Below are 21,688 nucleotides of genomic sequence, written 5' to 3'. Positions count from 1 at the left end.
TGAGCAACTTCAAGTGTCTTTCTTCTGCAGGGATTCATTTTCTTTGTCTCAGTCTAAGTCTGATTGGTGTCTGATGGAGGGGTAAGGACACCTTCTTATAGTGGGAGTCAGATGTGGGTCTGCATCAGAGACACAGGTGGAAACTCATGTTATTTATACTGCCAGCAGATAGACTCAGGACACAAGTGGAACTGCAGCCAGGAGTTTCATCATATTAATCTGCTATTTTGCTTTTCTGTGTGTGTGGTGGCAGAAATAGTTTTTGTAATCAAGTTCCTGTATAAACGGAGAGTCAACATTTCCTGGTCAAAGTCTCTGTCTTTCTTAGTTTGTCTACATCACATCTTCATCTGAGAGGGACAAGGACGTATTTTATGTTTGATGAGGAGGAGCCACAAGAGACACTGATAACTGTCAAACTGACTCATAGGCAGAGTCAATGGTCTGTGGGGAGGGAGGGGTGAGAGAGATACACATCTCTTCATCTGAGCAGCTCAGTGTGGTCTGAGCTCTTGTTCTTGGATCAGCCTCTGTACTTGTATAGATTAAAAAAGACAGTGAAGAAAAAAACTAACATTTTGGTGACAAACACTGAACGAGTCTAAAAATAAAGTTCACCACAGGAAGACTTCAGCCATGATCACAAACATCACATGATTCGCTGTTTTCAAAGACTAAGAGTAAAACTACTTTTACAAATTGCATATACAGTACATCTGCTTTGAACAAACTTACCAAACTACTATAGTTTGGTAAGTCTGAGCTAGATTCTATATTAACATGAGGAGTTTTTGTCCCACATCTCAACAATGTGTTTGGGAAAGGCAAATTATGGCCGTTTACCTTATTATGTTTTCTTCCTGTTAAAGCTACAGCTAATATCCAGGTTAATAAACAGAACATCATACAGGAGGAATTAAGATCACTTTGTCTAAACATCAGTATTAAGGTAAATCTATTATTTTCTTGATAGTGTTTACTTTTGATTCTCACACATCTTTCTCTTGCTCTCAGTGTCTGTTCATATGCTGTTTGTTTGCTGTTTGGTCTGAGGACGACAGAGGTGAAAATCCTGAAGCCTGTTTCCATGAGACTGTACTTCTCTCTGGTTTGACTGAATGACTTTTTGAAATGTAAGAGTTGTCTGTCTTGTATGCTGACATGGTGAATGTGCGTATGAAATAGATAAAGGTATAGCTCTCTGCCCTGGCTGAGTCTGCATATGTGGCCAAGCAACAAGTCTTGTGCCCTCCCCCTGTTATTTTCCACTGTGGTGAGAACCCTGTGTGTATCAGCCAAAACGAAAGCCACAAGAAGACTGGCCCTTAGCTCTCTGCGATAAAACCACATGCAACAAAAGCTGTACTACGTCTCTTTAAAATAAATGTATATGTTGAAAGAATCTCATCAGCACTAAATCCATCTCTTCATGGTCCCCTTCTTTACAGACAACACTAAGCAATTTTCTCTAATTCATTTCCCTCTTTTATCTTCATACACTACATCAGAAAGTCTTGTGCAGCCTCATATTCACACAGCCGGATGACAGCGTCTTCCTCATTTCACTGAGACACCGACAGCACAAACATATAGCACAGCTTAACACATACAGCTACTGGGGGCCATTTTGTGGTAGGAAAGCAGAGCCAATTTTACTGTATCAGTGACAACACAGTGCTGCCATTGAAGAGTATGACATGACTGTTGCACTGACAGAATTAGTGCTGTGGAAATATATACTCTCCTAATTTATCAACATGGACTGATTTCAGTAGGCAATACAACAAACAGCATCAACACATCAAATTTAAAAAGGGAGAATATAGGAAATCAGGAACAAAGGAATGTCTCTATCCTGTTAATAAATAAATAAATAGAATATAGAAAAAACCTCTTTGCTGTTTAATGAAACCTCCTTCCTGAAGCTCAGTGATTTTGAGCTCTGTTACAGTGAGACGATCAGACGCACAAAGATGAGCTTTACTATAGTAACAGCTTTACTTCTCTCCAGCTTCAGTAAGTGCTGCCACTCAGTTACTCTCTAAATGTACTGCATGACTTGTGTCTGATTTAATAACTTGTAAAACTGAATTTACTTGCTAATACAATTGTTTATGGGCATTGTTATCTGTTTGTTAACTAAATCTCTGTGCTGTGTGTTTCAGGCTGGATCTCCATCTCAGTTTCTGAGTCTCAGACTGTGGAGGTCCAGTCTGGTGAAGAAGCCACACTGCTGTGCTCCAACTTTACCACTTCTCCTTCTCAGATAATCTGGTTCAGACTGACCAACAGAACCCAGCCCCGCTGCATTTCCTCCATCTACACAGCCACTGACCCTGCCTCACTCTGTAGTGGAGTCCAAGAGGGAAAATATGAAATGAGATCCAACATCTCTACTGTCTTTCTCAAAATGAAGGATGTGGATTCATCTGACTCTGGACTGTATTTCTGTGGATATTATATAAGCAGACACCCCGTTATTGTTAGCGCAACATATTTAAAGGTTCAAGGTAAGAATGTTGTCAAGTGTCATTCAGCTGCTAACACAAAGGAAACAGACACAGTCTTATTTTAACATGGTCAAAGACAGATTATGATGGAAAACTGTAAATAAGATGAGAAAGAATTTAGTCATCGACATCATCTGTAAAGGCAGAGGTAAACCTCATGACAACATGGAGAATAAGTCAAATAAATATGTCAAATAAATCAACTAATATTGTGTGAGCTATAACATTTGTTGACAGCTGGATGGATAACTGTGGTACTTTTTAACCTGAGATTTATTTGCCCATGTTTTTGGGTGTAAATGATTTACAGGGATAAAATAAATGGTTTCTCAGTGTCTGACCACATTATGGATAGGATTCTTACACAGATAAACCTTTTTTATCAAGAGAAAGATGCTTTGTCTTAAACCAGAATATTGCTATATATATCACTACCAGACTCCACTGATAAACAGCACAACACAGGAGTTACTGAAACATGGTTGCTGTGATCTGTTAGTAAAGTCCAGGTTCAAAAACAACAGAGTTAGTCCTTTTTAAAATAGAAATTTACATCATGAAAAAGTTTGGTTTTGCTTACACTGTTTCAACAATGAGATTCACTGAGTGTCTGGTCATGTGACTGAGCGCCTGAGACTGGACTCTGACATTTCACAGCAGACACCATCAGAAAGTTCAGTCACGTTAACTACTTTTAATAAAATACATTTGTTGGAACATCACATTTGCATTACACAACTCAAAAAGTGACACATTGGTTTGTTGTTAAGCCTCAAACACAATGTGTCACAATGTGTCCCACTCTGATGAGCAGCTACAAATAACAACATTGTCCTGTGTTATCACTGTGATGTCCACTTTTATCTCTACTTGTGTATCTTTGTTCGTTGTTCTGTATATAATTTGGTTTGAAGACTATTTGTTAACTGGTATTCTTATACGTTTGCATCAACACTTATTTTCCTGGAAGCATTTATGTGGTTAATTTAAGGAACAAAAAGAACAACACCCCTCCTCTTTATATTGAAAGCGCTCCCTTCCTGGTCACACTTCAGTTACGGACACTGAAGAGCTGCAGTCATCAACACAATGATGAACTTCACTATGAGAACAGCTTTAATGCTCTGCAGCCTCAGTAAGTACTGGAACTGAATTACTCTCAACTTCATTCTTCATTTTATTATTGTATGTTTAACCAGTCGGAAATGAAACTTATTTCTTTGTTACGTTCTTGCTGACTTTTATCAACAGTTATTGTTTACCCTCATGTTACTTTAAAACAACTCAATCTCTTGCTGTGTCTGTTGTTTGTTTCAGGCTGGATCTCTGTCTCAGTGTCTGAGTCTCAGACTGTGAAGGCTCAGCCTGGTCAAGAAGTCAAACTGCTGTGCCCAAAGATTTTCACATATAAAACTGTGACGTTCTGGCTCAGAGTGGTCAACAGGACCAATATGAGCTGTATCTCAGTTATGTCCGGGTCTGACAGTAAAGCTGAATACTGTGATGGATATGAAGCTGGAAATTTTTGAAATGAGCTCCAGCAGCTCTACTGTCTATTTCAAAATCAAACGAGTGGATGTATCTGACAGTACTGTGTGGATTTACACAAATGGACGTGTAAATTTCACTGAGTCTCAGTATTTAAAGGTTGGAGGTAAGATTATTGTAAAATCTTTTCTGTCTTTTCATTCCCATTGTTCTGTCATGTCTTTTTCTGCTTATATGATAAATAGATTTTGACAGCAGGTAAGAAATGGTTATGATGTACGTCTGCCAAAATAAACTCAAGACTAAAAATATCTTCATTTCTTTACAAGGCAATGATGAGCCACATGATGTCGAGGACAGCAAATGTAAAGGTAAGATTTCTTTGATTGTGCAGATTAAACTGTTTAGCTGAATTCAGTTTGTCTTTTTGATTATGACCAGGTCTCTGAAGGGAAACAGAGTCTGAACTTAATGATTTTTCCTGTAGAAGAGAGTGGTTGTTGATAAAGCTGACATGTGTGATCCTGGTGGTCTGATGTTCTCCTTGTAATGGTCAACACTGGTCTGCTTGTTCGAACCAGTAAACTTTAGACAGTACTTGTTCAGTTACTGTGTTATCATGTATTTGAGTAAAAATGCTTGAAAAATGTCAAACTCCTGGTTTAGCAAAGACAATGATCAACTAACTGACCTGATGTCTTGTTTCTGTCACTCAGCTGATAAAGAAGAACAGAATCCACAGCAAAGTGAGGTGAATCCAACTTTCATTTTATATCTGTTTTCATAGAGCTCAACCAAACAACAGCTGAGACTGTACTGTATATAGGCTGATATTTTATCTATGTTTGTAATGTATCTTTTAAATATTAGTCATTTGTGTGTATAGGCTGATAAGTAACAAGAAAACAATCCTATAGAGAACAAGTTTAAGAGTCTCATCTCATCTCATTAAGAGTGGAAATATTCTTTTTCACAGACTTCGTGTCTCTGATGATGTGAACTACGCAGCTGTGACTTTTCAAACAAAAACCAAGAGAAGAGAGCTGGAGACAAATGTTGTTTATGCTGCCACCAGATAGACTCAGGAGGCAACTGGAACTGATGCCTGCATCATATTACACATTATACATTATATTATGCTCTGGGCTTTGTACGGCTTGTTGGTGACAGGAATAACTACTCTTAAAATAATATATGGAAGTTTGCAATAAAGAGCTGATGTTGAGCAACTTCGAGTGTCTTTCTTCTGCAGGGATTCTTTTTCTTTCTCTCAGTCTAAGTCTGATTGGTGTCTGATGGAGGGGTAAGGACACCTTCTTATAGTGGGAGTTAGATGTGGGTCTGCAGCAGAGCAGGAGTGAGTGAGATACACATCACTTGTTTGACAGGAAGAGACCAGCACAGTGTGGTCTGAGAACATCTGAGCTGAAAATCACGAGGTCTGTGAATCTAAAGCTTTCTAGGTAAAAATCTGAAAGGAGGCCAGCACACAGACTTTCCTCTGTCGTATCCCAGCATGCCTTTGTGTAGTCATCTGTTAAATGTCTGAATCACAAACAAACTGTATTTTAAGAGTGAAGCCCACCTGCCCATCATTCCACTGCAGTAACAAACAGCTCTGCCTGTATCAGTGACATATGGCTGTCATGAGGGAGGTGTCAACCAGAGGAAGCTTGGCCTTCAGCTCTCTGCATCACAACCACACACAACAAAGACCTAACGTTTCCAAAGAAAAACAGCACTTCTTCAAAATGTATCAACAAACATGATTTTTGTGTTTTGCCAAGGTTTTTGAATGGAATACCACATCTGATATTCATGTCTTCATTTCTAGACTTTGTTTAAAACATAGACAGAGCACTGCTTTGTCTCACACTCCTTGACATGAACATTTTGCATCAACACACATTTTCCTGAAAGCCTTTATGTGGTAAGTCTGAGCAACAGGATATGTCACAAAATAGCACCCTGCCTCTATATGTGAAGAGAGAACAGCTCAGTTACGGACACTGAAGAGCCTCAGTCATGAACACAATGAAGACCTTTACTTTCATAACAGCTTTAATTCTCTGCAGCCTCAGTAAGTAACTGAATTACTCCACCATCTGCACTGCAACTCTGCTAACTTCTTCAATCAGCCACAATTAAAACTTATTTGCTTGTTACCATTATTAAAACATCATGTGATGTTACTGTAAAGCAACTAAATCTCTTGTTGGATCAGGCTGGATCTCTGTCTCAGTGTCTGAGACTCAGACCGTGGAGAGCCAGCCTGGTCTCCATGTCACACTGCTGTGCTCCAACATTTCTACATATCCAACGACGACGACCTGGTCAAGAGTGGTCAACAGAACCGAGGCTGGCTGCGTCTCCTCTATGTACGGCTCGAATAGCAATGCTTCATACTGCGATGGATTTCAAAGAGGAAAATTTGAAATGACATCAAATATGTCCATTGTCTTTCTCAACATCAACCAAGTGGACTTCTACGACGCGGGGCTGTACCTCTGTGGATTCTACATTGACGGACAGACAGTTTTCAGAGTGATCAATTTAAGAGTTCAAGGTAAGATTACCACAGTCTTTATTTACTGTGTTTTTATATGCCTATGTAATTACTGTCCAAAATAAGACCACGCTGATCTTTATTTCATTAGAGGGTCATGATGAACCTCGTGATGACATGGATGGAAAAAGTAAGACCCTTCCTACAGATTACTTTCAACGGTTCTGTGCATTTAAAGCTATCCAGGTCTCCAGACACTCAGTCATAGAATCTGATACATGAACCTTTCTTGTAGAAGAGTCAAAGCTGACGAGTGAGATTCTGACCACTGTGACGGTTCTGCACTTAATGTTCAGCTTTGGTCTGGTTGTCAAAATAAGGAAGCTTCAGACAGGTACTTGAGCTTACTTATCTGTCTTATATTTGGTCATGAGGCATTAAGTACTGGCATAGTTTTAGTTCTGTGAGTTCATTTTAAATGAGAGTGAATTAACTGATCAGATTTACTGTCTCTGTTAATTAGCAGCTAAAGAGGAACATCAGAATTTGCGACAGCGTGAGGTGAATTCATTTTATTAATACTATCATCTGATTTAATTATTTAAGAGACAAGTCATGATTCTGTTTTCTTACCAGCTCAGCTGTGTAAGATGTGTGACTGGAAATACTGTCATTTACAGAATGTGGACTCTGAGTACCTGATGAGACTGTATTCACCAACAATAAGAAACAGGAGGCCTGCATCAGAGAGAGAAGTGGAGACTCATGTTATTTACACTGCCAGCAGAGAGACTCAGAGTGGAACTGATGCTTTATCTTATTATCATAGTTTCTCTTTGACTGGTGTTTGATGGATGAGTCAGTAAGAACACCTGTAAAATGACTGAGTCTCAACATTAAAACCACCAACAGGTGAACTGAATAGCATTGGTTATCTCATTACAATGTTCTGCTGGGAAACTTTGGGTCCTGACATTCACCAGGATCTTACTTTGACATGTACCACCCACCTAAACACTGTTGTAGACCAAGCACACCTCCTCATGGCAACAGCACTCTGCAATGGCAGGGGCCTCCCCCAGCAGGAAAGTATACCCACCACACACACACACACACACACACACACACACACACACATAAAACTGCTCAAAGGCCTGGGGCAGAGCCCCAAAATTCCCCAGATCCCAACCTGATCCAGCTTGTTGGATGTACTCAAACAAATCAGATCCATAGAGGCCCCATCCCACAACCCACAGGACCCAAAAGATCCACTGCCAATGTCCAGGTGCCACAGAACACCACCAGAGATCCCATGTCCATGGTCCACTGAGTCAGGGCTGTTGGCGGCACAAGCCTACACAGTATTAAGCAAGTAGCAGCTCAGAGTGGAACTGATGCCTCATTAAGATCCTGTTTGTATGAGACAAGAGGGTGGAGGAGGGTTACCACTATTCTAGACAAAAAGAATTCATTGTCTGTCTAAAGAATATGACAGGTGTTTGGACGAGAAAGCATGAGGACACCAGAAACTGTTCCCAGTCTCTCATACTGAGAGACACTGGAGATGTAAGTCTGCAGCAGCAGAGGACAGTTTGGTAAACATCACTTGTTTGACAGGAAGAGACAGCACAGTGTGGTTTGCGTACTAAGCTGGAGGCCTATTACATCTAAAAATAAAATCTGAAAGGAAGCAGCAAATGCTGGCTGGCTTTCTAGAGAAACCTTAAACAGTACAAAGGTCAGTGGTAAACTACCTGCTGTACATTGCCTTCAAAATCATCAGAAAAAGTCAAGTAACAATGGAGGACAGACTGGTCTGTCCAAAACCTAGTAAAGGAAAAGACTGAGACTGAGGCCTCACATGATGGAAGACCATAGTCTCAAGACTCTGTGGACCCTGTGGAGCTGGACAGAACTGGACAGAAGCTGAAAGCAAAGCAGCCTACAATGCAACACATTTGTAACGGTGTTGGGACAACTGTCCAAACAATGTGTCATTTCCATTGTACAATAGACAGAATGTCACAAGTGTGTTCAGCTGCTGAATGAGTCAAAAACTTTGGATTAAATTTAGTTCAACAAAAAGATCCCATGATTCCTTGTTTTTTATTGTTTCTTTTCTTTATTTGTTCTATGCTTTAAATTAACTAAGAGTGAATTATGTCTTTCTTGTAAGAAATTTTATTCAGTCTCACCTCAGCACATCGACTATTATCTCAACATCTGTAGCTTGTGTGCTGTATCAGTGGCAGGTCAAGAAAATATTATCAAGCATTACACCTACAGACAACCTGAGAGCTGACTGACTGAGGTCGTTTTTATGGTCAATACACACTAATAAAAGTTATGTGTTTCATTTAGTTTGGATGAAGAGGTTAGATCTGACAATCTCACATAAAGTTTTCCATTTCTACATAACAGCCACTTCAAATCTAAACATACACTATTACATTTTTGTTAAATAACATGGTCTGAATAATTACTTAAGGCTAACATTTTGCCCAACTGTTTTTTCTCTGAATGTTTTTTCCGTTGTCAGTTTGAGCAAAACAAAAAAAAAAAAAAAAAAACACACACACTCCACCCCTTTACTTTGAAAGGACTCTTACTGGAGCACAGTTCAGTTACGGACACTGCAGCGCTGCACTCGTACACTCCATGATGACTTCTACCTTGGTAACAGCTTTATTCCTCTGCAGCTTTAGTAAGTACTAGCATTGAATTAATTAACTACATTCACAGCTATGGTTTCTATAACTCGTCAAAACTCACTAAAACTATTCATCTAATTAAAAGGTTGTTTAAAGTTTAAATTTCCATTGGTTTAACTGAAACTGAAATGAGAAACTTTACCTTGATAACAGCTTTATTTCTCTGCTGCATCAGTAACTACTTCATCATTAACTAATTATAGTAATGTCTCTGCTGTGTTTCAGCCTGGATCTCTGGCTCAGCGTCTAAGTCTCAGACTGTGAAGGTCCAGTCTGGTGAAGACGTCAAACTGCTGTGCCCAAACATTTCTAAACATAACAGTTTGACTTTCTGGTTCAGACTGGTCAACAGGACCGAGGTCAGCTGTATCTCTGTTATGTTTGACTCTAACAGCCCAGTTCGCTTCTGCGATGGATATCAAACTGGAAATTTTGAAATGAGCTCCAACATCTCTACCCTCTTTCTCAACATCAATCAAGTGAATGTATCTGACTCTGGACAGTATTTCTGTGCATTTTACATGAGTGGACCTTTAATTTTCAGAGTGATTTATTTAAATGTTGACGGTAAGATCACTGTAAATTATTTGGTTAATTCCTCCCACAATGCAAATATATTTTCAAAGTTTTATTGATACCTGTGCAAAATGTGACTATTTAAATATCAAAATATGATTATGATGAAAATCTGCCAAAACAACTACATTTTTCTTCATTTCATTAAAAGGTGACGGTGAATTTGATGATGCTGTGGACAGCGAGTCTCAAAGTAAGACTGCTCTCATTGTGCAGATTGTTAGCCTCGTCTCAAGCCAGCAAATGGAAAGTTTAGTTTAACGTAATGATTTTTGTTTCAGAAATGTCTAATGTAAAACTAACGCTGGCGACTGTGATCCTGGGCGGTCTGACTGTTTTCCTCATGATGGTCATCGCTGGTCTGCTTCTTAAAATCAGGAAACTTCAGAAAGGTATTTTTTTTTTCCAAAGCTTCTGTATCTATTCTCTGCATCTATTTCTGTACGGGCCCAGTTTTCATAATAATGCCCTTTGCAAAGGTTAACAACCAGCTTTATTATGGTTAAAAAGTCAGATCAGAAATGGTGATGATTCACCAACTTTTGTTGCTGACTTTTTATTAAGTAAGAAACCTATGACCCCCTATTCACGAGCAAGTTAATTTCGTACTTGGGGGACTCACAGGTGACAATCATATAGTAAGTACTGGTTGGAAGTACGCTGTTTTGCAGGTATTTGTACCTTTAATTATCTGACCTGATGTCTTATCTCCGTCTCTAAGCTGATGATGACAAAAAAGATTCTCAACAGAGCGAGGTGAACTCACTTTATATTTCTACTTTTTTATTGAACAAGTCAAATCATGACTTTATTTCTCTCCCAGATGACTGAGTTTAAATCTAGATTATATTTACAGAATCTGAGCTCTGACGACTTGAACTACGCAACAGTGACCTTTGCTTCAGCAGCAAAAAGAAGAGAGCTGGAGCCAAATGTTGTGTATGCTGCCACCAGATAGTCAGGAGGCAACTGGAACTGATGCCTCATTATTCTGCTGTTTGTATGAGACAAGTGGGTGGGTGAGGGGTTACCACTACTGCAGTGACAAAGAATTCATTTTACAGAGAAGGTCCTCAGATGACTGTCTTATGTCTATAGAATATGATTGGTGTTTGTAGGAGGAGGAGTGAAGATACTGACAACTGTCCGCATGTTACATCAAAATTGTTGGAAAAAAAAAACTGAAGGAACACAGTGAACACTGTCTGCCTTTCTTCAGTAATGCTCATGTTTTGACTACAACCCTGTTTTCTCCACACTGAACAACATATGACACCACTATAGTGACAGGATGAACTGTGATTATTAATGCTGAATGTCTGAATTAAGAATAAAATCCATTTAAAATTCTCTAAATGCTGTATGAGCAGCCCATTACTGTACCTTCCACTAGAGCAACAGACAACACTTTCTGTGTAACTGAGCTATCTGAAACTCACACCACTACTTTATCTTCACATGCTGCATCAGCATCTTCCAAACTTAAAGGTATAATATGCAACTTTTCTGCATTTAAATATCTAAAAACGACTGGAGCTGATGAAGGATTTCAGTCATCAGACGTATGGATATGAAGTTTTCAGAGAAACAAGCTGAGCAGGAAACCTCTATGGATATTTTCGCTCACAGTAAAATCCTCCCGAATGACTGACTCCAGAAATTGTAACTGGGAGAAGCTAACTGCGGTGACATCAGTGATGGTGAAGATAACTACTCCCATGACCCCATGATTCAATGTGAAGTCCGTCTTTTGTTTTACGGTTTTGATTGAGAGACTCCTCGCAACAGAAAATGACATATAGTGTGTTTGAAAAAGATGTCGCAGAATGGCACTGAGGAAGGCTGTGACAAAATATCTGTGTTTTATGCATCAGACGGTCTAAGATTACACTTTATATCGTCTCTCCCTGGGCCTGCAACTGTATATAATACACAACTACACATAAAGTACTCTGCTGCTTAACATTATGTATTGAAAAACATGAGAATTAACTCGGCTGATGCAGTTTGCTGTTATTAAGTCAAAGAATATCCAAACATTTGCTCTAAGTGTGAAATATCCTGGAATCTGATGAAATCATTTTAATGGACAAAAATAACCTGATTAAAAACCAGACTGTGAGCATTTGGAAAAGGAAACTTTTTTGGTTCCTGAGGATCTGTGCTTTAGAACATTCAATTCAAAATAAAATAATACAGTCTCTCTCACCTCTGTTTTGCTTATTTATGATCTGACTTTTTGATGGCTGCTCCAGATAGAGTGAGGGACACATCACACATTGGACAGGAAGACACACACTATGAAGTGTGTTGAAGTGAAAATCACGAGGCCTGTAAAGTTAAAGCTTTGTAAGAATAAAGCCTGAAATGAAGCAATGAATAGTGGCTGACTTTCTTCTTTCAAGCAGACACAATGATCAAGTTCTACATTTGTATAAATACAATATCAGTGTAGAAATGGAACATTTTAACTGTGACATCAATGTGCTACATGTCTGAATCAAAAAGGAAATTTATCTTCGAAGAATGATAGTTGTATTTATAAATATTTATGACACCCATGTGTCCAGTGTTCCACTCTGCTCTGTGGTTACAAACAGCACTGTGTGCATTAGTGAGATATCTGTATCTTCACACTTCTGACAGACTCACAACACTAGTTTATCTTCACAGTGTATAAACATGTATAAAACTTGTGATGACACTTGAAGCAGTGTGACACTTTTATATTCTCATATGAAACCACTCTGCCCAAGACTGTACATGTTGAACACATGACAGAGCACAGCAAAACTACAGCAGGTGCTTCATTACTGCTGTCAGTGTGTTCTTTATAAATGTCGTTCATTTGTGGGTTCAGCACAGCAACATTTAGAGTGCTTTCTAACAACTCTACAGTTGTGACAATCGTATGTCACATCTGTTGTATTTAATGAGTAGGGACAGAAATGACACACATAACAATTCACTGCAGCTTGCCCGGTCACCACACACACCCACACACAACAAAGTCTGAATTAAACTGAATTTCACATTTATGGCCAACTCCTGTGATCTGTCCAGGATGTAAACTACACCCCACACTATAGGAAGTCAACAAATAAAGAAAAGAGAGTTCCCCACTCACAAAAAGTGAGAATGTATATGAAGGTTTCTGATACAGACACATTAAAACATCAATCCTGAATTCATTAGATGATTTCAAATTCCACTGGTCTTTATGTTGGTTCTAACAAGGTCTGTTTGTTTCTCGGTGGTTTCAATGTGAAACCCATCATAAAGCACTTAGGGTTAGAGTTAGTACAGCAGACTACAGTAGACCATTATCTGTAATCCAGAGGCACAAACACACTGGTATTCAAATAACCTCCAACAACTCTTTGGAGAGTCATATTTCCTGACATTCTCAACTGTCTGGTGTAGACATTTTTATGGTCATAACCAAAGTAAAGTGAATCTGAAGATTTGATGTAACTGTCTCCCTAATAAAGGCCTTAATATATGTGATTTACAGTATTCATTTTGAACATTACCATGGTAACTTAATATAAAATAGCCTCATGAATGACTTGGTCTCATATCTCTTAAGGCGATCATATGGCGTCATCTCTCATTTCACTGACAGCATGTCTGAGGTCAGTTTAACCAATTAGATAAGCAAAAAAAAAAAAAAGCCCACCTCTTAAGTTGAGAGCAGCCTTCCTGGAGCACAGATAATTACAGACATTGCAGAGCTACGGTCATACACACTATGATGAACTTCACTTTGATAACAGCTTTACTTATCTGCAGCTTCAGTAAGTACGGTCACTACATTTCTATCAACTTCACAACTTATTTTTCAAATTATTAACAGGGGTCGTTTTCTTTCCAATAACAACTCCATCTCTTCTTGTGTGTGTTGTGTGTTTCAGGCTGGATCTCCGTCTCAGTGTCAGAGTCTGAGACCATGAATGCTCAGCCTGGTCAAGAAGTCACTCTGCAGTGCTCCAACATTTCTAAACATGAAACTACAACATCCTGGTTCAGACTGGTCAACAGAACCAAGGCCAGCTGTATATCAGTTATGATTAGATCTAATGGCAGTCCTTCATACTGTAATGAAATTAAAACTGGAAAATTTGAAATGAGCACCAACATCTCTACTGTCTCTCTAAAAATATCACATGTGGATGTATCTGACTCTGGACTGTATTTCTGTGGATTTCGCATCGACGGACACATAATCTACAGTGTGATACAATTAAATGTTGGAGGTATGATTATTACCTATTATTTTTTTCTGTTCCTCTGTCTCTTCTTTCTATACTTGCAGATTTAATATCTGCATTAAAAGAATATAAGTAACTTTTAAATCATCGTCACAAAGTCTTTATTTTCAATTATCTTCATCTTGTTAAAAGGAGGTGATGAATCTCATAGACAGGAAAAAGACAGAAAGTCTGAAGGTAAGATTCTCTTTCACATTTCATTTTAAGATAAGAATGGAAAGGATAAGTATGGCTAACTTACATTTTACAATTCAATTTTTGCAAATCTCAAACCAATAAAGGGAAAACAGTCTACGTATATGATCTTTATTGTAGCAGAGTGTGATGGAATAACAAAGCTGACGAGTGTGATCCTGGGTGGTCTGACCATTCTCCTTGTGATGGTCATCATTGGTCTAGTTGCTTGCAGGAAACTTCAGATGGGTAATTTTAGAAAGCTACTGTTTCTATCTTATTATCTTTTATTTCTCATCTTCACTCAAGTTGTATTAATATGTTGAATGAAGACAAAAACAGAATAACTTGTCAAATACCTGATTACACGTATTGTCTCTGTCATTCAGCTGCTAAAGAGGAAAAGAATTCACCACGGCATGAGGTGAATCAAGCCTTTACTTTTATTCTTTTAACATATAGAACTACGTCCACTCATTTTGTTTGCCTCTAAACTGCAGCTTGGTAAGAAAAGTGACTCTAAGTGTTGTTTCTACAGAACCTGGGCTCTGATGATTTGAACTACGCAGCAGTGACTTTCTGTCCAAAACAAAGAAGAGGAGAAGTGGAGCCGAATGTGGTGTATTCTGCTACTAGATAGGCTCAGGGTGCAAAAATAAATGCAGTTCAGAGTGGAGCTGATGTTTCATTTATAAATGAACGTGTCTATATTTTTATGAGGAAGGAAAATACAAAGTTGGCAGCAGCCAACCAGATTTACACCTCGTTTGTGAGTTTTTAAATGAACATGTGACAAATATTTCTGCCCCTACTGGTCTGTCTGCTGAGAAAACAGTACAGTCTGTATCAGTGTGAAGTGAAGTTTGAACCACAGGAGGCACACAGCTGACCCTCATCTGGGTTCTATCTTCTCCACAGTGTGTTACTTTCACATACAACAAAAATATCACCTCTAACATTTTATATTTTAAGATGCCCTTAGACATGATGTGGTAATGCTGATGGTGCCCACCCAAAAAAAAAAAAAAAAAAAAAACTGCTGCTGCAGCTTTAACACACTGCCCCCTGCAGGCAGTGAATTCTATGAAGTAAACATCACTTGTTGGAAAGGAGGGTGGCAGAGTGTGGTCTGAGCACATCTGAGATAGGAATCATAAAATCTGTCAAGTCTGAATATCTGAATAAAGTCTGAAATGAAGCAGAAATGTGTTTGTTTTTCCTGTGGTAAGTGGCCATAAGCACAATAACACACTCTGAGGTGGACTTAGACTGTGCACAGAACAGAGACATTAAAAGGTCAAGTTGGAACCTGACCACCTTTAGTTTAAGCAGTCTTACTGGAGCACAGTTCAATGCTGCAGTCTCACTGTATGCATTATGGTGAAACCTTACCTTCTTAAGCTTTACTCTGTAAGTTTGTCTACCAGTTTATTTTTAATGTAATTGTTGATGTATTTTTTTTAAAGAACAAAAACAACTACTGAAATTTGTCTGTTAATGTAATTGACATGAATTTTTTCCTCTTAAAGACAGTTTAGAAATAGATTTCATGTTGTTTGATTCAGACTGGGTCGCCACATTGTCAGTCTGAGCAACAGAATTAAGCAAACACAGCCCGCCTCTTTGCATTGACACCACACTGGAACAGCAGTTCAGTCACTAACATTGAAGTGGTGCAGTCGTACTGTACGCACAACGATGAACTTTACCTTGATAACAGCTTTACTCTGTACCTTCAGTAAGTACACTGACCTATTTTTTCATCATTACATCAATTGCTAACCTTTCTTCAGTACAGTAATCTGCCAGAAGTGAAACTTCTTAACTGTCCATTAACACAAATTACATTCCTCTTTGGTTCCTGTTGAATTATAAGTTACTGGATGATTTACTTGTGTGTTTCAGGCTGGATCTCTGTCTCAGTTTCTGAGTTTCACACTGTGGAGGTACAGCCTGGTGAAGAGGTCACTCTGCTGTGTACTAACTTTACCAGTTCTGTTGCTCACATACTCTGGTTCAGACTGGGCAATGAGCCCAACGCCAGCCGGATCTCCTCCATGTTCACCTCTGATGGCAATGCTTCTTACTTTGATGGATTTCAAAATGGAAAATTTAACATGACATCCAACAGCACTACTCTCTTTCTCAACATCAAACCAGTGGATTTATCTGACTCTGGACTTTATTTCTGTGGACTTCCCACAACTGGAAACTCAGTAATTTCCAGTGCAACATATTTAAAGGTTCAAGGTAAGATTGTTATTAAGTCTCATCTGTGTTCTGATTGGAAAGAGATAAACATGTGCTCTTTTTAGTCTCTGTCAAAATAACAGCTGATCTCGATATAAAAAGTGAAATTGAATCATCTTTCTTGTAGAAAAGTCTGATGAACTAGCAGATCTGACGAGTGTGATCCTGGGTGGTCTGATTATTTTCCTCTTTATAATCATCATTGTTCTGGTTTTCAAAATCAGGAAACTTCATACAGGTACTTCTATCTTTGTATTTGAGTTGTAAGTGCACAACTTTACAAATGCAAATCTTCCTGGTTGACAAAAGATATGAAAAGCTCTTCTCTAACAGTGAACTGAACAAGATGTTTCTGTCATTTAGCACATAAAGAGGGACACAATCCACAACACAGTGAGGTAATCAAAATATAACCTTAGATTAAGACTGATCAAAGTCTGTTTTTATATGTTGTCTGGTTCAGTTCAGTTATTAAGTAATGGTTTCATGTTTTCTCACAGACTCAGCTGTGTGAGAGGAGTCATTTACAGAATCTGGGCTCTGATGATCTGAACTATGCAGCGCTGAGTTTCCTTCCAAAAGCCAAAAGGAGCAGAAGGCCTCCATCAGAGAGAGAGCTGGAGCCAAATGTTGTCTACGCTACCTCCAGATAGACTCAGGAAACCACTGGAACAGCAGCTCAGAGTGGAACTGATGCTTTATCATATTCATCTGCTTTTGGTGTTTTCTATGGTTGATGGATAGGTGGATTTATCATCAATTGCAAAAAAGAAAAAATATATCTGTAATAAAGATTTTATGTACAGCCAAACTGTGCAATCTCTGCTACAATTTTCTTACTTAAAAAGAGTTAAAATCCTCATGATCTCATTCTACAGCGGTATCTGGGAGAAGATGAATATGATTGGTGTTTGATGGAGGAGGAGCCAGTAAAGACACTGATGACTGTTCAGACTCTCTTGTACTGAGAGTTAGATGGAGGTCTGCAGCAGCAACAGAGAAAGTGGCATACACATCACGTGTTTGACAGGAAGAGAAAGCACAGTGTGGTTGGAGCATAACTGAGGTGAAAGTCATGAGCTGTTAGGTCAAAGGTTTCTAAACAAACGCCTCTACATGTTTCTGGAAAACATCAAGAAGCATAATAGTAAAGTAACTGTTGATAAAATCACTGGTGTCTATATGTGTATGTCACATATCTAGAAGAAAAATACAGGGATACAGAAACCATCCACTGTTGCAAACAACTTTTCTTAGATGAATATGAATAAGTTGTATACTTACATACAGTAATACATACAGTATTTGTCTATGAAAGGAATAGTAATAATGTAAGAAAACATACACAAGATATAGGCTACACACACACACACACACACAACAGCAGCTGAGCACTGACTCATAGGAAGGCCAAATTTACACAATAAATGCTGATGATAAAACAGCTGCCACAGACACAGTTAATTACTCACAAAGCTGGCAATGATGTCAGGGCATGCATACACAAAGTACACAAACATTATACAACAGCAGCCATGCACTGCCTGTTATCAAAGCCACATTTACAAAATATCTTGATAAAAAGAGCACCAACCACTGACACACTTGGTATTTACAGGCAAAGCAAGGGCACTGCATAATAAAACAGTTGAAATGCTAATGAACATGCAGGCTTACTGTCTAAAAGTGTTCCTGCACTTGGGATTCACACTAATGAAACTTTTCACTGTGACGTGTATATCCAATTATTCAAAGATGGCTCTGTGCACATGGGACATGCTGTTCCTCGAGCAGATTTTAAGGTCAACTGAGCAACTGATATAGATAGGCTTAGAAGGTCTTCACAGGTCCAAAAAGGTGTGTCCAAACACAAAAAGACTCAGAATGTGCAACTTGATACCAAACCAGACCAACCTATTATTTGAAAACAAAATCAAGAAGACCCGAAACTGTCTGGAAGTCAAAAACCCAGTTAACACTGATTTCACAGCTCACTGCTGTTAACAAATTAATGTTTATTTACAAGTTGTCAAAACAAAACTTTCTGAATTACCAAACAAAGTTAGTAGGATGGGACCCGAACTGGACCCATTTTATTGGACAGTCTTCTCTATGACTCCCACTACTGTCATTCCATCTTGGTCGAACCTCCTGCTCAGTTCAGACAGAATCAAATCCAAAACTTTGTGAAATCCAATTCAACACCTGACCACATACGTTGCTTGTGACAATGTTTCGGTCTCGGTTGCCTTTTCAGTGTAGTCAGTAAGACAAGGTATATTATACAACAAGTAGTTCCGACCAAGCAATCCAATTGGTCAACAAGACATTTAGAATGTGCTCAAGCATGACAGCACACCTTACTCATCACTAAAAATATTACTCCGCCATATACATTTTACTTTGTTGGTAATAGTTGTATAATTGCAATATTACACTCAAGGGTGTGCTTTAACATCATTTGAGCACCTCAGTGATGCTTGTGGACCTCGGTGCAAGCGCCTCTGCTTTCTTTGTCAGCTGTGTTGGTGACACGGCGCTATAACTTAAAATTCACGTAAAAGTTTGCGGTTGCATTTATTTGTGCAGTAGGCTATTGATTTAGTTCGGTAAGTTCAGAGACCTCGATAAAACATTAACGTCAGATCAGAGTTCACTCATCTGGGACTAGAAAATCATTTCTGTTGCTAGGTCGTTACTAAGGGTCTGATTATTTGCTGTAGTGGTAAACTCGGTTCCATTACACATAGGAGTCGTGACATGACTGACAGCTATTAGTCAGACCCCATGTATTTCCATGGAAACGGAAAAAACACTCGCCAAAACCTTTTAATTTTGAGAGCAAATTGCTCCTCAACATGAACAGATTTTGATTATACATTTTACTTTGTTGGTAATAGTTGTATAATCCCAATATTACACTCGAGTGTGCTTTAACGTCATTTGAGCACGACAGTGATGCGGTCAGGACTGAGGCACTTGCGCTGTCGTGCTCACTGTCGTGCTCAAATGACGTTAAAGGACCCTCTCAGTTAATATTGATTAATTCTGGATTTGACCAAAAGCCAATGTAGAGAAGCTAAAACTTCCTATCAATAATCGTACTGCAACACTTGGGATCAACTAGAGACTTGTTGGGGTACCCTGATGAGGAGTTATAGTAGTTGAGAGTAAAGTAATAGTCCAATATGGAAGTAACAAATACATGGACTAGTTTTTCTGCATCCAAAACCAGACATTTTCGGATCCTGTCCTAATTTCCCTACGACAATCCTGAAGTTTAGCTAACTGATTGGTTCCATCAGGCTAAATTGACATTGAATATAGTTGTGTATCATCTGCATAACAATGCAAGTTTATGGAGGGATTCCTGATAATGTTGTATAAAGGAAGCATATACAATGTGAATAGAAGTGGTCCAAGCACTTGTGGAGCTCCATGACTAACTTTTGTGTATGGAGGAGTTGTCATTAACGTACAGACTTAAGTCTATTGGAGAGATAGGTCTTAAGCCAGTTTAGTGCAGTCATCAAAAGCAGCAACTGACTTGATGGATCTGACGTAGTTTATTAAGCTTCAACATTCTGGCACCTAGATTACCATTTTATACCATTACCCTTACCTTTTTTTTTTTTTTTTAATGTGTACAACCCTGACAGTGACACTGCAAACATACTGCTACCAATAATAAATTCTTCTGTACCTCTTGTGACAACAATTTTTAATGGAACCATTTGTGGTCATTATAAGGAACCAAAAGAACAACACCCCTTCTCTAATGTTGAAAAACTCTTCCTGGTCACACTTCATTTACAGACATTGCAGAGCTGTAGTCATGCACGCAATAATGAACTTTACCTTCATAACAGCTTTAATTCTCTGCAGCTTCAGTAAGTACTGGAACAGAAATACCCTCAACTTCATTATTAATTTTATTTCTGTATGTTCAACTCTTATTCACTATGTTAACTTATTTACTTATAACCTTCTTGCTGACTTTTATGAAGAGCTATTGTTTACGGTCATGTTACTTTAAAAAAAAAAAAACTCAATCTCTTGTTGTGTCTGTTGTTTGTCTCAGGCTGGATCTCTGTCTCAGTGTCTGAGTCTCAGATTGTGAAGGCTCAGCCTGGTCAAGAAGTTAAACTGCTGATCTCCAACATTTCTAAACATGAAACTGTGACGTTCTGGTTCAGACTGGTCAACAGGACCAAGGTCAGCTGTATCTCAGTTATGTACAGGTCTGACAGTAAAGCTGAATTCTGTGATGGATATGAAGCTGGAAATTTTGAAATGAGATCCAACATCTCTACTGTCTATCTCAAAATCAAACGAGTGGATGTATCTGACTCTGGACAGTATTTCTGTGGATTTTACACAAGCGGGCGTCCAATTTTCAGTGTGATTAATTTAAAGGTTGGAGGTAAGATTATTATAAAGTCTTGTCTTTCAAGTGGTACCTATTCTTTGGTCATTTCACTCCTTGCTCTTCTCACCTCACACCGTCTCTCAACCTACTCATCACCTGCAGTTGAAGTACCCTGGCGCCCCTACCATCCGCTGCCAGATCATCACAGCTCTCTCAGTAGTGGCTAGGCTGCTTAAGTTCTTTTGTGACTTCAGTTATTCTCTCATGCTCTCTCTCTTGCTTTGCTAATAGTTATTTTCTGTGCCTAGGATTCCTGTGCCGGCTGTGCTGGCCTGCCTGCTACTGTTCCAGCATTCAGCTGTCGTCTTCTCCAGCCATCTCCAACACCATTGTTTTCAGCCTGTTCTCTGCCTTCTCCAGCAGCCATCCCTCTGCCTAAACTTTCCTGTTAAAATACATTCATCTTCAAACCTTACCCTTCTCTGTCTTTGTCTGCATTTGGCATGACCTTTCTTTTAGAGGAATAAGATCAGTTTTTTAGTGTGTGATGGTGACATTATTATATCATTATTATTGTGATATCTATCCATCTGTTAAATTTATACATTTAATATTTGTCCTAAAGTAACATTTATTGTTATTTTAGTTAACGGCAGTAATGGCCCTCCACCTGACACTCATGGTAAGTCTAGAAGTAAAATTCTCTTTAAGATTTCTTTCACTGCGCAGATTGTCAAGTTTTATGTTTTGTCACTTTATGTTCTCATGCCAGTGAGGGGAAAAAGCTCTGATTACCTGATGAGATTGTATTCACCAACAATAAGAAACAGGAG

At 38.7% G+C, this 21,688-nt stretch overlaps 5 protein-coding genes across 7 annotated transcripts; all 5 read left to right on the top strand.

Annotated features, from left to right (window-relative positions):
- Window positions 1–5,872: 5,872 nt before the first annotated feature.
- Window positions 5,873–8,589, top strand: LOC108896020 (uncharacterized). 2 transcript variants are annotated; one of them, XM_051068297.1, is made up of 6 exons: window positions 5,873–6,078; window positions 6,223–6,564; window positions 6,656–6,694; window positions 6,800–6,898; window positions 7,031–7,065; window positions 7,185–8,589. In XM_051068297.1, the coding sequence occupies exons 1-6, from the start codon at window positions 6,024–6,026 to the stop codon at window positions 7,353–7,355; spliced, it is 741 nt and encodes a 246-aa protein (XP_050924254.1). In that variant the 5' UTR covers window positions 5,873–6,023; the 3' UTR covers window positions 7,356–8,589. The 2 variants fall into 2 exon arrangements, with proteins under 2 accessions (XP_050924254.1, XP_018550556.1); XM_018695040.2 differs by having other exon boundaries at window positions 5,883–6,078; window positions 7,028–7,065.
- Window positions 8,590–9,103: 514 nt separating this feature from the next.
- Window positions 9,104–12,107, top strand: LOC108896021 (uncharacterized). Its single transcript, XM_018695041.2, has 6 exons — window positions 9,104–9,208; window positions 9,441–9,782; window positions 9,943–9,984; window positions 10,073–10,183; window positions 10,513–10,547; window positions 10,648–12,107. Exons 1-6 carry the CDS (start codon window positions 9,163–9,165, stop codon window positions 10,747–10,749), a joined length of 678 nt encoding a protein of 225 aa, XP_018550557.1. The 5' UTR covers window positions 9,104–9,162; the 3' UTR covers window positions 10,750–12,107.
- Window positions 12,108–13,453: 1,346 nt separating this feature from the next.
- On the top strand, window positions 13,454–15,434 carry LOC108896017 (uncharacterized). Of its 2 annotated transcripts, none has more exons than XM_018695037.2 (6): window positions 13,454–13,588; window positions 13,706–14,047; window positions 14,195–14,239; window positions 14,378–14,485; window positions 14,626–14,660; window positions 14,775–15,434. In XM_018695037.2, the coding sequence occupies exons 1-6, from the start codon at window positions 13,543–13,545 to the stop codon at window positions 14,874–14,876; spliced, it is 678 nt and encodes a 225-aa protein (XP_018550553.1). In that variant the 5' UTR covers window positions 13,454–13,542; the 3' UTR covers window positions 14,877–15,434. The 2 variants fall into 2 exon arrangements, with proteins under 2 accessions (XP_018550553.1, XP_018550554.1); XM_018695038.2 differs by having other exon boundaries at window positions 13,518–13,592.
- A 158-nt stretch (window positions 15,435–15,592) lies between these two features.
- Window positions 15,593–17,245, top strand: LOC108896018 (uncharacterized). The gene is made up of 5 exons (XM_018695039.2): window positions 15,593–15,974; window positions 16,142–16,486; window positions 16,614–16,724; window positions 16,850–16,884; window positions 16,987–17,245. Exons 1-5 carry the CDS (start codon window positions 15,935–15,937, stop codon window positions 17,137–17,139), a joined length of 684 nt encoding a protein of 227 aa, XP_018550555.1. The 5' UTR covers window positions 15,593–15,934; the 3' UTR covers window positions 17,140–17,245.
- A 2,962-nt stretch (window positions 17,246–20,207) lies between these two features.
- On the top strand, window positions 20,208–21,193 carry LOC108896022 (uncharacterized). Its single transcript, XM_018695043.2, has 2 exons — window positions 20,208–20,376; window positions 20,568–21,193. The coding sequence occupies exons 1-2, from the start codon at window positions 20,211–20,213 to the stop codon at window positions 21,080–21,082; spliced, it is 681 nt and encodes a 226-aa protein (XP_018550559.1). The 5' UTR covers window positions 20,208–20,210; the 3' UTR covers window positions 21,083–21,193.
- Window positions 21,194–21,688: the final 495 nt, after the last annotated feature.

This window comes from Lates calcarifer, unplaced genomic scaffold (genome assembly GCF_001640805.2).
Source record: "Lates calcarifer isolate ASB-BC8 unplaced genomic scaffold, TLL_Latcal_v3 _unitig_4054_quiver_2989, whole genome shotgun sequence".
NCBI classification, from domain to species: Eukaryota; Metazoa; Chordata; class Actinopteri; family Centropomidae; genus Lates; species Lates calcarifer.
The sequence above is the reverse complement of the archived record's forward strand: the minus strand, read 5'-3'. Positions and strand labels throughout refer to the sequence as shown.

Coding starts and splice junctions, on each gene's coding strand:
- LOC108896020 (XM_018695040.2), top strand. CDS start 6,024: ATGAACACAATGAAGACCTTTACTTTCATAACAGCTTTAATTCTCTGC. Junction 6,079..6,222: donor TTTAATTCTCTGCAGCCTCA/GTAAGTAACTGA, acceptor TTGTTGGATCAG/GCTGGATCTCTGTCTCAGTG. Junction 6,899..7,027: donor AATAAGGAAGCTTCAGACAG/GTACTTGAGCTT, acceptor TCTGTTAATTAG/CAGCTAAAGAGGAACATCAG.
- LOC108896021 (XM_018695041.2), top strand. CDS start 9,163: ATGATGACTTCTACCTTGGTAACAGCTTTATTCCTCTGCAGCTTTA. Junction 9,209..9,440: donor TTTATTCCTCTGCAGCTTTA/GTAAGTACTAGC, acceptor GCTGTGTTTCAG/CCTGGATCTCTGGCTCAGCG. Junction 9,783..9,942: donor GATTTATTTAAATGTTGACG/GTAAGATCACTG, acceptor TTTCATTAAAAG/GTGACGGTGAATTTGATGAT.
- LOC108896017 (XM_018695037.2), top strand. CDS start 13,543: ATGATGAACTTCACTTTGATAACAGCTTTACTTATCTGCAGCTTCA. Junction 13,589..13,705: donor TTTACTTATCTGCAGCTTCA/GTAAGTACGGTC, acceptor TGTGTGTTTCAG/GCTGGATCTCCGTCTCAGTG. Junction 14,048..14,194: donor GATACAATTAAATGTTGGAG/GTATGATTATTA, acceptor TCTTGTTAAAAG/GAGGTGATGAATCTCATAGA.
- LOC108896018 (XM_018695039.2), top strand. CDS start 15,935: ATGAACTTTACCTTGATAACAGCTTTACTCTGTACCTTCA. Junction 16,487..16,613: donor AACATATTTAAAGGTTCAAG/GTAAGATTGTTA, acceptor TCTTTCTTGTAG/AAAAGTCTGATGAACTAGCA. Junction 16,725..16,849: donor AATCAGGAAACTTCATACAG/GTACTTCTATCT, acceptor TCTGTCATTTAG/CACATAAAGAGGGACACAAT.
- LOC108896022 (XM_018695043.2), top strand. CDS start 20,211: ATGGAACCATTTGTGGTCATTATAAGGAACCAAAAGAACAACACCCCT. Junction 20,377..20,567: donor TTTAATTCTCTGCAGCTTCA/GTAAGTACTGGA, acceptor TGTTTGTCTCAG/GCTGGATCTCTGTCTCAGTG.